This window comes from Cavia porcellus, unplaced genomic scaffold (genome assembly GCF_034190915.1).
Source record: "Cavia porcellus strain 051 isolate PalLab524CR breed Dunkin Hartley unplaced genomic scaffold, mCavPor4.1 scaffold_40, whole genome shotgun sequence".
NCBI lineage: Eukaryota > Metazoa > Chordata > Mammalia > Rodentia > Caviidae > Cavia > Cavia porcellus.
In genome coordinates, this window is record NW_026947523.1 from 3014968 (window position 1) to 3029644 (window position 14677).

The 14677-nt window shown below is 59.6% G+C and overlaps 1 protein-coding gene across 3 annotated transcripts in view; it reads right to left on the bottom strand.

Annotated features, from left to right (window-relative positions):
* The window catches only part of Tbc1d22a (TBC1 domain family member 22A), a 288301-nt gene that overhangs the window by 255966 nt on the left and 17658 nt on the right, over nt 1–14677 (bottom strand). For all 3 annotated transcript variants that reach the window (XM_003461946.5, XM_063243789.1, XM_063243788.1), the window contains exons 2-4: nt 13327–13383; nt 12359–12693; nt 8321–8485 (exon numbers count right to left, since the gene is read on the bottom strand). In XM_003461946.5, coding sequence (XP_003461994.2) covers nt 8321–8485; nt 12359–12693; nt 13327–13383 — 557 coding nt within the window. The remainder of the gene's footprint in view (nt 1–8320; nt 8486–12358; nt 12694–13326; nt 13384–14677) is intronic.

The following is a 14677-nucleotide window of genomic DNA, read 5'->3' on the forward strand; positions in this document are numbered from 1 at the left end:
AAATCAACACTGCCATCCCCCAGGCCCTGGGACGAGCAATGAGAATTCCAGGCCGCACCTCGGATGCCAGCTTTGTCTTCTAAAGACTGCCAACACGTCTAGGTCCTGATGACACATGTGAATTAAAAGCTGATTTAGACACATATACAATTTAAATAACAATTTTAAGGAAAAGATCATTTTCAAAACATGATACAGCCAGGACAAATGACAGTTACAACAAAGACAGCAACACGGAAAAGGCTGAGAGGTGGTGTCCGCTGGGAGGAAAGGAGAACCAGTCCCTTCACTGTTCCCACGGCCTCTGTGGGAGATGCGGAGAGAGGAGGACCACGAAGCTGGCTACTTGTTGGCTCCTATCTTCCACAGCCGGCCCTCAGCTGCCGTGAGCCTCAGTTTCCTCACCTGAAAAATGAGGGTCACGGGGCTCCTGCCACCGTCCTTGCTGTGTGGGGCCCATGCTGAACACACGAGGTGACTGCAGGAAGTCAGCCTGCCCACAGAAGGCACAGTACAGCGGCCGGGCAGGGTCAGGCAGTACAAAGCAAAATGGCTTCATCACACGCATGTACGCACACAAACACATGCACAGGCATGCGTGGAGGTACCTGCTTCCTGTCAATATTCGGGAACACAAAGCCCACAGTGCCCCAGAGAGACAGCCCTGGGCCTCAGAGGGCAGTAGCCAGGACCCCGACAGAAGCCCTCTGCACGGCCACAGAGGGGCCGTGACCTCCAGCAACCGCTGGAGGAGAGGCAGGCAGGGGAACTGCCAGCCAGCGAGGTGACAGTGTCGTGGCACCGCTCCCTCGCCGGGCTCCTGAGGGACTCGCTCAGCAGAGCGCAGGCCGAGCTGGCCGCTGTCGTGTGGAAGCAGGCCGCCACTCGTTCCTGTGCACAGTTCCAGCACCAGGCACTGTCCTTCATGCTTTCATCCATGGTCAGCTCTGGGCACGCCCTCAGGCACCTGTCCAACTGCCAAGGTCCCCGGAGCGATGCAGCCCCGCCATCAGCAACTCAACAGTGGGGCTGGGCTGCAAGACGGGGCAGGCACCCCAGGCCAAGCCCCCTCACCACACACACGTGCGCTAGGTCCTTCCTCCTGGTGGGGCACGGTGTGGAGCTCCTGCAGGCCCTCGAGGTCAGCAAAACCCAAAGCAGCCCAGCAGCCTCCTCCTACCCCATTCCCTCGCTTCTCATCTTTCACACATTCGACTTCCTTCCTCCCTGTGCGGCCTCGGAGCCCCCAGAGCCCAGCAGCACAAGGAGGGCCTGCACCAAGGCACCCGGCTGGCCCTGGGCCCGCGGTGCTCTCGGAGGAAAGAGAGCAACCTAACAGCTGCGCAGAGCAAAGCGCCACACTGAGCAGGGCTCTGTAACAAGGACCGCGGGGACGCGGTGGCAGCAGGCGGCAGGCGGCACGGCGCCTCAGGCCTGGCTGGGTCCTGCTTGCGCACCCATCACCACCTGTTCCCCACAGCCTGTGAGAAGGAGAGTCACATCCTGCCAGAGGTGGCAGCAGGACAAGGCCCTGGTCACGGCTCCACCGGGACAGACAGCCAGGCGGGGGAGGGCAGGAGGAGGGGCTGTCGTCTAGCAAGGAGATGGCTCAGGAGCACCCCAAGGGCAGGCTGACTTCCTGCAGTCACCTCGTGTGTTCACGAGAAAAGCCATCCAATGACAGGGACACTCAGGGCACTGCCACAGCGGTAGCTCACTAGGAGACCAACACGCTAAGTGGCTCCCATGCACTGACTGTCCAGCAGGGTTAACTCCGTCTCATCAGTGAAACAGACAGCATCAGGCCGCCGAGGGAGAGAGGGAAGCCTGGAAGCCCTCAGAACAGGACCTGCTGCAGAGGGAACACTGGACGGAAGTCAGAACCACAGTCGTCGCCATCACTGTGATCTTCCCACCGCCGTCCTCACCACCAGCACTTCATCACCGTCCTTAGCACTGTTTTCACCAACGACACCGTCAGCAGCACCACCATGTCATCTTCATCAGCACCAGCACCGGCACCTCCGTCACTGCCACCACCACCGCGTCATTACCGTCACCATCACCATCGCCACCGCCACCACAGTCACAACTGCCGTTATCACCCCTTATAGCCAGGAGCCCTGATACGACTTAGCTCTAAGGAAATACCCCACTTTACCTGATAAAGAGATGCCCCCCTAAGTGGCCACCTTGGTGACACTACAGGATAATGAACGACTGCCACCTTGTGGATGTGAGAGACAGGCCAAGGACTTAGGGCCAAAACTCTCGCTGCGTGGCAGAGCCTACGGTCAGTGCCAGTGCCTCCACACGTCTCACAGAAAAAACGAAATCCGCACCCAGGTGAAGCCTCTGCATCTGGTTTTCTGTCACCTGCAGCACAAACATGACCCAACGCCTCCTGAGGACAGGCACAGGGTCAACGGTTGACCCAGCAAACAGTGACCACTACAGAACACAGAACAAGACAGCACAGAACCGCCAGCCAGCGGCTCCTTCCACACCACTGGCGCTCCCGAGAGGACACTGGGACACAGGACAGGGATGCGCTGCCATGGCCCATGCGCAGCTCAGAGATGGCAGGGAGGACAGACGGATGCGCAAACATCCACCAGGAAAACCTGGCAGGAGCCGCAGGGCCTGGGGGCAGTGACTCCGGACGTTCTCACGCTTTTCCTACTGCTCTCCGCTCCCCCTCGAAGACAGAAGCACACCCAGGGTCTCATGATTACTCAGTTAGGTATTTAATATCCTAATGCACAAAAGAAATTATAAAAGAAAAAGGCAACCACGTAAAGACTGGTCCCTAGGACTGTGGCAACACCGCAGACACCTCCCAGCTTCTTAACATCTGCTTTAAGATTGCAGTGAACTCATCATCGCTGACAGAAACAAGTTCCCTGAGAGGAGCCTGGAAGGGCTCCCACTCCGCTAAGGACGCCCTCTGCTCCAGATAGGAATGCAGCGCTCACTTCCCACCCATCACATTCAGTGTGGTCACTGAGAGCGAGTGACACTACACGCAGCTCAAATGTCATCCAAAGAAGGGACCCGGAGGCCCAGGAGGAGCCGGCAGCCGCGTGTCCCCACGCGAGGCCCGGCCAGAGCAGAATGCGGATAAAATAACCACGGAGACAGCAGTGCCTCGGGAGCTGAAGGCCCAGGGGCACCCACGAGGCGCTCCCACAGCGAAACAGGCCGCGGGTGTAGACAGGACCTGTCTGGCTTTGCTGGTTTCCTATCTCCTCCGTTGTTCTGGCTCGGCTAACGGTGCTGCTTAGGATCACCCGGAAGCCCCAAGGCGGGAAAACGGCCTGGAGGAAGGACCGGCTGTTCTGCCCGCGGGTGGGCGTGTGGCTGGGCGAAAGGGTGGCAGGGAACAGAGAGTTCTCCTGTGCACTGTTGGCCCGAGCACGGACACTCGTCCCTGCAGGGCACCCCGGCTACTGGCGTTAGGACCAGCAGAGGCACCGCTCCCTCGCAGAGCCCCAGAGGGGTATGCAGCCCTGCACACTGAGTGCTACGATTGCACGGTGTGTGCTAGGGGCCAAATCCTGTCCTATGCACTCGGGTGACCATGGACAGGAACCCAAGCTTCAGCCCCAACCTGGAGGCCCTTGTAGCCCTGGCATCAGATGCTGAGGTGCCAGCGAAGAACCGCAGGCTCCCGGGGGCGTCCTGAACTCATGTGCCCTGGCCATGGGCTCAGTGCGTCTCCCAAATTTCATGCTAGAAACTCAACCCCTAATTCATGCTGATGGCATGGGGAAGTAACAGGGGTTACACACGGATGCAAAGGCAGGGCCCGTGACGGCATCAGTGGCTATAAAGAAGGCAGGACACCCAGGTTGTCACACCTGCCGTCTCGTCACACAGTGCCCTCTACGGTGCCATGTGGCTGGGAGCAGTCGGGCTGCAAGGGTGCCACCACCATGCCTTGGAAATTGAATCACACAACCGCTACAAAAGCTGACTGGGACAGTCCTCTCTTTATGAAGTGAAGCCCTGGTGCTGAGCAGCTGGGCAGGTCTCACTCTGACACCCTGGAGTCACAGCGATGCCCAGCCCCTCACGCCGACACCCCGGGGTCTCACAGAGACACCCCACCTCTGCTGATGCTTGGCGCCACCCGCAGCACTGATGGCAGGGCACTTCCCTGCCACGGTGCTGGCCCAGCAGGCCCGGGCTCCGCAACTAACTGTGTATAGCTCTGTCCAGAACCAGCTCAAAACCTGGCCGACTGGGCCAGAAGACAGAGGGCTGTGCATGTGGGGGTAGGGACAGGGGTGGGGGGACAGCACCCCACTTTGTCAGGCGGCTGGGTGCAGCTACGAGAGGTGGGGCAACCACAAGGACAGGTGGGCCTGGTTTCCTCTGCGTCCTGGGAGCTCCCCAGCTGGCAGCTCAAAGCGGGACCCTGCGTTAGCCGGAGCTTTCTTTGTCCCTCTCCCATTTTCACCCCTTCCAAGGCCCCCCTCACCTCTCTGAACATGCTGAACACACCTGAGCACACACCCATGCCGTGCACGCACCCATGCCAGGCACCGGCCAACACATGGCAACTCACATCACCTGGCTGCAGCCCTGCAGAGGCACAGGCTGCAAGGCCAAGCCTGGCCACTAGAGGGCAACATGGGCACCAGAACACAGGAACTGCTCTTCAAAGTCCTCGCCAGTGGCTGCCCAGCACAAGCCTCAGCCCAGACCAGATGCCAGGCCTCTGACAAAACCCACAGGAGAGAAAGTGACTGCTTCTGACCTCCAAAGAGACGCCCACTGCCTACCCTCCCCCAAAAGGAGGGAGACCTGACGGGGGGGTGGGGGTGCCCCTGGGCAGGGGTGAGGATTATGGGCAGAGCATGCAACGGTAGACCCCCAGGCAGGTGGACATCCCGTTTCCCTGTCTCTGGCCACACAGGCCGTGACTCCTCATCTGCCCTGCAAACAGCACATGGCTTGGGTGTGTGTGGCTCCCGCATCCTCCCGCAGTCCCTGCATCCGCACGGTCACGGCCACGGTCCCTGGGCTTCACGCTGCAGCTCAGCCCTCCCCCACCTCCCAGGGCACGCAGCTCTGCACCTCCTCTGCCTCTCTCTCACTCCACCCGGACTGCTCTCTCATCTGAAAGCCAGCCAGATGCCCTCCGGGGGCTGGAGCACCACCCGCACTGGCCACTCTGAAAGGGAAGGGAATACCTCCTGCTCCACCGTCTGACCACCCTAGGGGTAGGGCTGAGCTTTGGCACAGGGTGCCTTCCGAGGCCCACTGCTGTGCAGGGGGCAGGCTCACTGGCAGGCCGCAGGGAGCTGAGCTTTTTGCAGATTGAGAGCACACAAGCACACAAGCCCACACCAGGCACGTGTGAGCAACACCCATGCCCCCTGAGGGCAGACTTCAAGGCAGGCAGTCTTCCTTAGTAATCATCCAGTCAAGGCCAGGAGAGGAATGAGCTGTTAGGTTCCCTGTGCAACTTTCACCCCTGTGCTCCTCTAACAAAGCGGGAGCTGAACAGAGGAAGCAGCACCCCGCCAGGCGATGATTTTTAGCAGGCGGGATCACTTCTGCGGGCATCAGCGATCAGCTTCTCCACGGCTGGCAAATACTTGCCACTTAGGTTTTCACATAACATGAAGAGACGTATACCACCACCCTCGGAGCCACCTTAAAGGCCTCAGGAAAACAGACGACTTCCCAGCTATGTGTTCTCTTGCTGCTAAATACAAATCCAGTGATGGTGGAGATATGAAAATTCCGGATTTAGCGTTTTGGTTTTGGATTTGATATTTACACAGAATTCAGCAGAAAGAAAAACACCCATAATCACAGTAACCTTACAGAAGAATTTGATTTTTACACACTAACTTTCCGATCTATCCCTAGATACAGATGCATTGCCACAAGTCCTGAGAGCTTTATCTGTAAGCGTGATTTAATTTCCAAAACTTGGCCCCGTGGCTGAGTTCACAAGGGGATCCCAGCTGGTGCTCAGGCCTGATGGACAGGACTCTCCCCCACAGGACACGCGTTTTCACCAGGCTTCTCCCGGTCATCTGTGTGCAGCTGGAGGCCACTGGACACACCCAGGTAAACGTCTGTAAACTACCTTGACGTACCATCAGTCACTGGCAGGACCACACGACAGTAACCGATTTTACAAAAACCTGCGTGGAGTGCAAGCAGGACAGCGCAAAGGGAAGTGGTAACAACAAAAGTGCACCCCATTCGGAGGGCGCATCCGAGGTGCGGGGACCGGCTCAGGCTGCAAACTCCGAGGAGCAGGACCCGAGCACAGGATCGTGAGTCTCCCCGCTCGCCCAAGGTCTCCCCAGGTGCCCGACTCTGAAACCTGCTCTCACGGGCATACACGGTTCTGCCCCCAGCCCCGTCTCAGCAGAGAAGGCATCAGGTGCTAGGAAGGCAGGCTGAGGTCGGTGCCCAGCCGTGACAACACCCTCCTCTGCTGCCTCGCGCCCATCAGTTCTGACCTGCAGATCCCAAGGGCCACCCCTCTCTCCCCAGCCACACCAAGGGATTCTCTAGCAACAGGGTCAGGATCAGACGGCCAGAGCAAAGTCCCCAAGCTTTCTGTAACAAGGACAATGAGGAGCCACCTACATGCCCACCAGCAGGGGTCGGCACCCACAGACCAGCACACGCTGCCCTGAGGAGCCATCATGCGAAAACACGCAGGGAAACCCAAGAAAGGAGGGGAGGGCAGTGCAGCCCCTAGGCAGCAGCAGCCAGAAGCCCACTATCCCTACGCACCCGAGGCCCCCTCTCTCTTCTTGAATTTTTTTTTTATTTTAAAGAGAAAAAACGATAACAAAACCCGAGACTCAAAACAGGCCAGCAGGACAGTTACAGTAGCTGACACACTGCGCACCGCTGTCCTCCTAGTACTCAGAGTGCAGCAGACAGGTATGACACCGCGTCCAAATGATAACGGCACAAACAGTCTGTCCAAGGAGCAGGCAGAAGCCGGCTGTGTAGCTGGCTTAACCTCTTCTGCGTGTGTGTATGTGTATTACTTATCTACATATAATCTTCTCCTTTTTCCCTTTCTTCCTCTGCCCCTCACAGTCCCGCCAAGGGAAACAGAGCAGCCCTTCAGGGGACAGGGCTGCACCTGTGCTGCCAGGTGACGGGAGTCAGCATGAGCGCATTAGGGCAAATGGATGTCACGCGCCTCCCGCTGGGACCCGGAAGTCCGCAGGCCCCCACGATCCTGCTGCCGGAGGTGATTAACGCGGACCGTGACAAGGAAACATCACAGGCACAGGGCCTGAGCAGCTGCCGGCGCCCTTCACTCGCCAAGGTCAAAGCGAAGCGCAGAGGTCGGAGGTGCGCCGCGGCTCCAGGTGCCAGGTGCCCAGGGACCGCGAGCCACAGCGGCTGCACGGGACGCTCAGTCCCACCCTGGAGGAAAGAGACACAAACAGCGCTCCCGGGACGCGTGGACAGCGATAGGACAGCACTGTGCCGATGTTTAGTTTACTTCAACAATGCTGCTGTGACACGTAAGAACACATCCTCGGGAAGAGACTGCAGCACTGGGGACCACCAGGCCGGAAAGTCCACGGGGCTTTTGAGTGCTCCGGGGACCACACACACACGGGGACGAACACGGAGACCACAGTGTGCACGGCTCACGCGGTGCAGGGAGCCGCAGTCCTGGGCTTGCAACCTCACTGTGTGCCCGGAGGCGCAGCCACCCTGAAGGAGTCGCCCTGCTGCCCTCTGCCGGAAGCTTCTGCCCGGCAGCCTCCTCCGCGCAGGGCTCGACCAGCAGCGCAGCCGCAGGCCCCGCACGCCACCTACTGTCCAAGACGAGCACTGCACCCCCAGCGCTCAGTAACTTCTGTTCCCAGTCCCGGGTGACCTCGGCGCCAAGGCCAAGGAGAGCAGAGCACACGGCAGGATGGAGTGCACGGCCCCAGAGAGCAGGCAGGGCCTCTGCACCTGGCCTCGCTGAGGGTTTCACGCGGGAAGACTCCTGCTGGGCCCTTCCTCTCGCGGTCCACCCCACTGCCTGTCACCCTCCCTGCTGACCTCAGCACCACCGCAGGGGTCTGGCCACTGTCTTTCCTTCGGGCTCTGAGACACAGCAGGCGCCAGCCAGCCCAGTGCAGTGCACCGAGGACAGCAGCAGGAAACGGGCCCAGGAAAGGGGAACAGAAGTGAGCCGCAGCTCACTAGGGAAGCGCGTGCCGGGAACTGTCCAGACACCCCGTCATCCGGGGACTTTCCAGTGGAAGCGCACACTGGACACACGCGTGCGCCATGCACCCACCCCCGCCCCGCACGCGCAGGGACTCACCCAGGTCGGTGTTGGGCTCCGCCAGCAGCTGCTTGAACTTGTCCAGCCGGGAGGCCTCTCTCTCACTCAGCGCCGAGCCATGGTCGGACGGCCCGCCCAGTGTGACGGTGGCCGAGGGTGGGAGAGACTGGGACCTCTGCAGAGGGACGGGCTCACTGGTACTCTCTGCAAGGGGAGAGAGAACAGGGTGAGTGGGAGGAGAGGCCTCCCGACATCGTGGGATCGCAGCTCCCCCTCCCATCACCCGAACACAGCACCCCGGTTTCTCGAACCACAGCTGTGAAGGGTCATCTGTGCGACTCCCCCTCCCCGTGCCACCTATCAGGAAAGTCTACACCTCCGCATAGGTCACAAGGTGACAGAAGGAAAGTCCTGGCCACCTCAGGGCTGTCGGGGATCCTGCCTCCAGTGCCTGGACAGCAGAGGAGGCTGTCCAGTGACAACCCACAGACCCCCCGAGGAAGGGGCCTGCGTGGGCTCCCAGGTCTACAGGTGGTGGCCAAGCCCATGGAGTCACCTTCCAACGAGAGGACAGTGCTGCAAGGGCAGAACAATCAATACAGGTGACCAGGACCCCAGAGCACCACCTGCCGTCCCCACCCCCAGGACCACACCACAGTCCTCAGAGCAAGGAGACCAAGGCTACCAGGCAGGCAAGGAAGGGCAGCTGACCAGGCCCGGAGTGAGTGTCTCCCACTGCTGCAGACACGGGGACAGCGGGGAGGACAGCGAGAGCAGGGGAAGAGCTGACAGTGTCCAGGTCACCAACACAGGGCCACCCAGGGCCAACAGGCAGGAGGCTCCAAGAGCTAAGTGATACCTAGCAGCTCGGCTTTCCAAACCAGCCATGTGAACGGCCAGAAAAGGAACCAGAACTCGGCTGCAGAGCCAAAGTGCTGACATCACTTCCGGCAGCTGCAGGAGCTCAAGCAAGACCACCTGGCCCTCCCCTGGCTTCCTCCTTTCCCCCAAGCCTGGCTCCCTCCTAGGCGGGACGAGGTGTCCCGAAGCCTCCCAGTCTCCATGAGAGCCCAAGTCAGGACACAGCAGGCAATGTGCAGAGGTGGCCTCCTCCCTGGCCTGAGAGCCAGCCTGGGAGAGTGGGACTCTGCACCCCTCTGTCCCGTTTGAGACCCTGGAGGGAAAGCTTGAGCAGGAGGAAAGCGCCACAGCTCCAGGGTGTCAGCCCGGATCGGGAGAGATGACAAGGAGGCCCTGGTGCCTGCAGCCTCCGAGGGCCACCCCATCCTGAGCAGGATGACTTCCTTCCCCGCTCTGAAACACAGCAGGTGGAACCCTGACAGCAACAGCAGTGGCCCCGAGGAAGCAGTGAGCAGAAGGCACATCAATGCCCGTCACAGGGCAGCAGGATGGCCACCAGCCAACGTCCACCAGAGACCTGTCACAGCCTGGGCACCATCGGCTACAGAGACAGCTTTCAGTCACTGCTCATGAGCGGGGACCTCAAGACCCCTCCTAACCAAGGACCCCAACATCACTAAGTGAGCAAAGTGCACCTGGCTTCGGGATGGCCAGGCCTCCACGGATACAGGTGGGACAGCACAGGTGAGCACAGGCACACAGGCCACAAGCACTAGCAGAGTGATGTCTAGCACCCACGAGGTGGCACACATGACAAGTGCGCCACAGAAGCCCAAATGACACAAACACAGGGAGCAGCAAGGCCAGCAAAGCAGACTGACCTTAGGGACGCTTGAAACAGCGAAGTCGTGCGTGTGGGCGTAAAGCATGCTGGACTCTGGGTCTAGGACCAGCAGAGGCCCTGGCTCCCGAGCAGCGGTGCTGTGAGCGGGCTGCACAGACACCAGGCCGTGGATGAAACGTGTTTACAGGACCGATGCGGACCCAACTGAGGCATGCTGCCCCGTCCAGGAACTTACAGTGTCTCAGTTACTTTTCTCATTCTTAAGATAAAATACCCAACACTTACAGCTCTAGAGGAAAGACTTATTTTAGCTCACGGAGGTTTCAGTCTTCCAGTGAGGTGTCCCAGGGCAGGCAGCATGGCACGGGGACTGGCAGGAGAGACAGTCCACACGGGGCAGACAGGACGCAGCACAGCGGCCGTGCAGAGCCTCCCTTTCTCCCTTTCTCTTTTACCCCGGCAGGCTATGAGCCTTCCAGGTGGTGCCACTCCCGCCAGAGGGGGTCTTCCACACCCAGAACTGTGCTAACCCAGTCAGTGGGCTAGCTTAGTACCAGGCACCCTTACCCCCGGCCTCACACACCTGTGAGCCAGTGTCACACGCTCGTGATGCAGCCACCTCCCAGCAGCCCCACCTGTGAGTGCTGGAGCTCCTGGGCGCATCTGGATACAAGCCTTAATTAACACTGCACACAGCTGTCGCGTGCAGTCAGACAGATGCAGCCCCACCTTCCCCTCTCAGGGGATGGAGACAGGGCAGATGGCCCTAACTTTCTGGCCCAGGAGACCCCACAGAGCTCCCTCCTCTGTGAAGCCCCCCCAACCTTCTGTTCAACACAAAACGGGAACTCTGGCCCCACGCACACCTGTGCTTGTCTGTCCCTACACTCGGTCACTACGGACCAGGGCCTCCAACTGCAGACCAGGGCTCCTCGGCGTCACCAAGGACGTGAGGAGTGGTCCTGTCTCTGTTGGTGATGGGGGCTGCCCAGGGGACCGCGGGTGCTGTGCAGAATCCCAGCCTTTACCCACCCTGGCAGCAACACAGATTCTGCCACAGACTGTCTGAGACTCTGCCCCCTCTCCCCTGGGAAAGAGCATGTAGAGAGGGCATGCAGACAGCAGAGGCTCTGCAGCCAGACACCCGGGTTTGAGTCCCAGTCCTGCACTCGGGTAGCAGCTCCGGCCCTCTCAGCACCTCTCAGTGAAAGAGGAGTAACCACCCGTCTTCCCACCCACAAGTTTAATGAGGTACCACGGGAGCTGCTGCAAAGTTTAATGAGTTTATCACCCAAACGGCTGGTTACAATAGCTGCCCCCAGGAAACCATCAAATGTTACCATCATGACTACTCTGAATTACTGAAATGTGTCCCCAGGAAGCAAATACAGGAAAGAGAGCCAACCCCAACAAGGCACAAGCACAAGGTACAAGGACACGGACGCCTTTCCATGGGCACGAGCTGCCTTGAACAGGAGGCGCCTCCCACACCCAGCTGGATGCAGCCTGGCTCAGCTCTGTGAGGACCCCACACACCCCACAGTCTGGCCCGAGTCTGGGGTGCTAAGGATGGTGAGGACCACAGAGGACCCGCCCCACCCCATGGTTCCAGACGTCTCCATGGCTGGGACATGTCACCAGCACAGCGTGCCAGCAGGTGAGCTCCGGGTTCCTGTCAACACCAGTGCCTGCCACAGCTGCGACTCAGCGAGCAGGAGACAGGAAATGGGCACCTTCCTCAGCACCAGGACTGATGACCAAAGGCAAAGGCCTGATTTTCACCTATAAGTGCAAGTGCTTTAAGTTTGTCAGACTCGGGCTGGGGACTTAGCTCAGCAGCACAAGCACCTGCATGGTAAGCACAAGGCCGTGAGTTCAAATCCCAGTACAAAAGAAAAAACTGATAGAGTCTGCTATCAAAATGGATCAAATGAAAGAATTCGTGACATCCACACCCACACCCAGGGCCCTGTAACATGTTGGGAGCTCAGTTCCTAGACGGCATTCTCAGTACCACAGTGGGTATGAAACCCAGTCCTGAACCTATTTGTGAGGTGAACTCAAAAATCCTATGATGATCCGTCTTCTCACCTGTTAACGTGGGGAGAGTGCAGGGAAGAGGTGGGTGTGAGACCCTGCACCCCCACAGCCCACCCCTGAGAGCCACAAGCCTCCCACCACAGGTGGAGGAGACTCGCTCTGCTTGGAGGGGTAAAGGAAAGCACACCAGACCCCGAGGGAACCACAGGCTGCTCCCCACCTCACCAGGGTGACACAGGGCACGAACCACCGTGTGCCCCTCCACAGTGAGGCACTCCCTTGGCCCTCTCTGGCTCTCCCAGACTGCACAGCGCCTCCCCGAGCTCCCCTACCTGCAGCACAGGACGTGTGGCTCTCGCTGACTGACTTCACCAGCCGGAGGTCACCGGTCAGCCCTGCGGGTGGCTCTGACTCAGCTGTGGGCGTGGGCACAGGGGCCTCCTGCGGCCCAGGCCGGCCTTGCCGCTGGCTGTGGTTGCGCAGGACGCGGTGCGCGGTCTCCATGACCACCTCGGTGTTCAGGCTCTGGGCCGCCATGGCCAGGAGCTCGTCGTCGTCCTCCCCCGCGTCCCAGGCATCGCTAGTGTTGCTCTCGAACTCCTGGAAGGTGCTGACCCTCTTGGCCTTCCCGGGGGTGGTCGGCACCTTGGGTGTGGACTTGAGCAAGCTGCAAGGCAGAGGCACCGTGACTGCACACGGTCCAGAGTGTTCCCCCAAAGCCACCAGCAGAGAGCCGGGTTAGGAGACGCATCAGGCTCACTGCGGACGGCATGAGGAGCAAAGGAATGTGGGCTGTACAGCAGGACTCAGTGACAGGGAGAGGAGCATTTCGGGGGAGCAGAACCCCGCAAAGCAGCACGGGGCTGCTGGAGGGTGAGCAGACACACCCCCAAGTCACGTCCAGCAGGGCCTGCGACCCATCCACCCCCGGCATCTCTGCAAAGCCAGAGGTTAGGGAGGAGGGACCTTGGCACACAGATGGGGAGACTGCACCATTTCCAGGAGAGTCCCACAAACCCGACCACACACACCCACAAGCTGTGTATCAGGACATACGTCAGACACGTGCAGTCCTGCAGGATGCAGTGCGACAGGGAGTGCCTGCCACCTGCCAGCTCTGCGCCAGCTCCATGCCCCTTGGGCCCGCCCCTCACCACATCAGGCTGCAGCCCACAGCCGCCCCTCCCCACAGCGGGATGAGCTAGGCAAGAGCTAGAAGCTGCAGGGAAGCGGAGGACACAGGCCACCCGGCCCTCCTCCACTCAGAGCCCCAAGGCCTGGGCTGGGAAATTTCACTTACGTGCCGTGTACCAGTGGGTCAAAAGGGGGGTGCTGGGCTCCGTACACATGCTGGATGCTGAGGAAAAAGAAAGAGAAGACAAATGAGCTTTGTCTGGGCTCTGCCAAAAGCCTGCAGCTGACTCAAGAGATGGTCACCCCGGGAAGCCCACAGGACGAGCAAAGCAGCGTTCCATGAGCTGCTGCCCTCCAGCCACCCATGGTCAGCAGGGCCATTTAAGGAGGGATGAACAGTGCCACACAGGCCCGAGCACACCAAGAAGCAGGCCCTGCTTGGAGCCACAGCCCTCCAGGCACCACTGCAGAGCGTCACACAGCCTGGGCTCTCAGGTGGCCTCCGGAGGGATGCCCGTCCCGGGTCCTCATCAGAGACTATTTCGTCTGAGGAGAAACTGCAGTGGCACAAAAAAGATCAACATAACTTCTTCAAAGATTCGACTGTTCCATTGCAACCTTTTATGCTGGTCACAGTACATTTGGAAAACACAGCACCCACATGGCAGACCCAGCTGGTCAGCGGAGGGCTTTCCCCGGGTGACCTCAGCCCAGGGAGAAAGAAATGGGGCTGTTCCTTCTCCAACAAAAGCAGGCAGCCTGAGCTGGCACCCTGGCCCAGCTCCTCCCGCACCTCCCTCCTTGCAGCAGAGCTGAGCCCGGATGCCCACCCCGGGCAGCAGTGACAGAGGCGGGGACACAGCATCCTCAGGGCTTCTCCGGTCAGCCAGTCCCAGCCGGCCCTTTCCTTCGACTTCAGGCACACGAGAAAGTCCTCGCTTGCTGAGAGAGCCTAACACCCAGTGACGGGGCAGAGAAACCTCCGTGGGTCCGAGGCGGTACCTGGCGGCACGCGGGGTGAGTGTAGCTGACGGGTGCACCTTTAGGTCCCTCATGAAACCCTGCCTTCCCCGCTCAGTAACAGACCGTGACTACGCCTTCACTCCTGTATTCTGCTTCAGTACACTCAGGAAACTGCCCACTTCTTCTACACACTGCTTGAAAAGACACTGTATGCGACAGATTTAACACCAGAGCACACATGCACTGCCCTGACATTTCCCTGCAACTCCTTGTTACTGTATAGGAATTTCAAAATAAACAGGTTTTCAGAACCACAACAATAGACCGAGCAACAGCTGCTTCCGCCCAGCCTGTGCCCCTGCCTGGACAACACCAGCCCTGATGTCACACACTGCCTGCCGCCACACAGCGACAACACTGAGAGTGTAACCAATGCTGACAGGGGACATTTAACTTCCTTGACACTGTTTGTGACTACACAGTAGCAACCCGGCCTCTGGAGACAAAGCCACACTCTCACTCCCTCCCGGGGGGACGCGCTCGGGCCGCCTTCC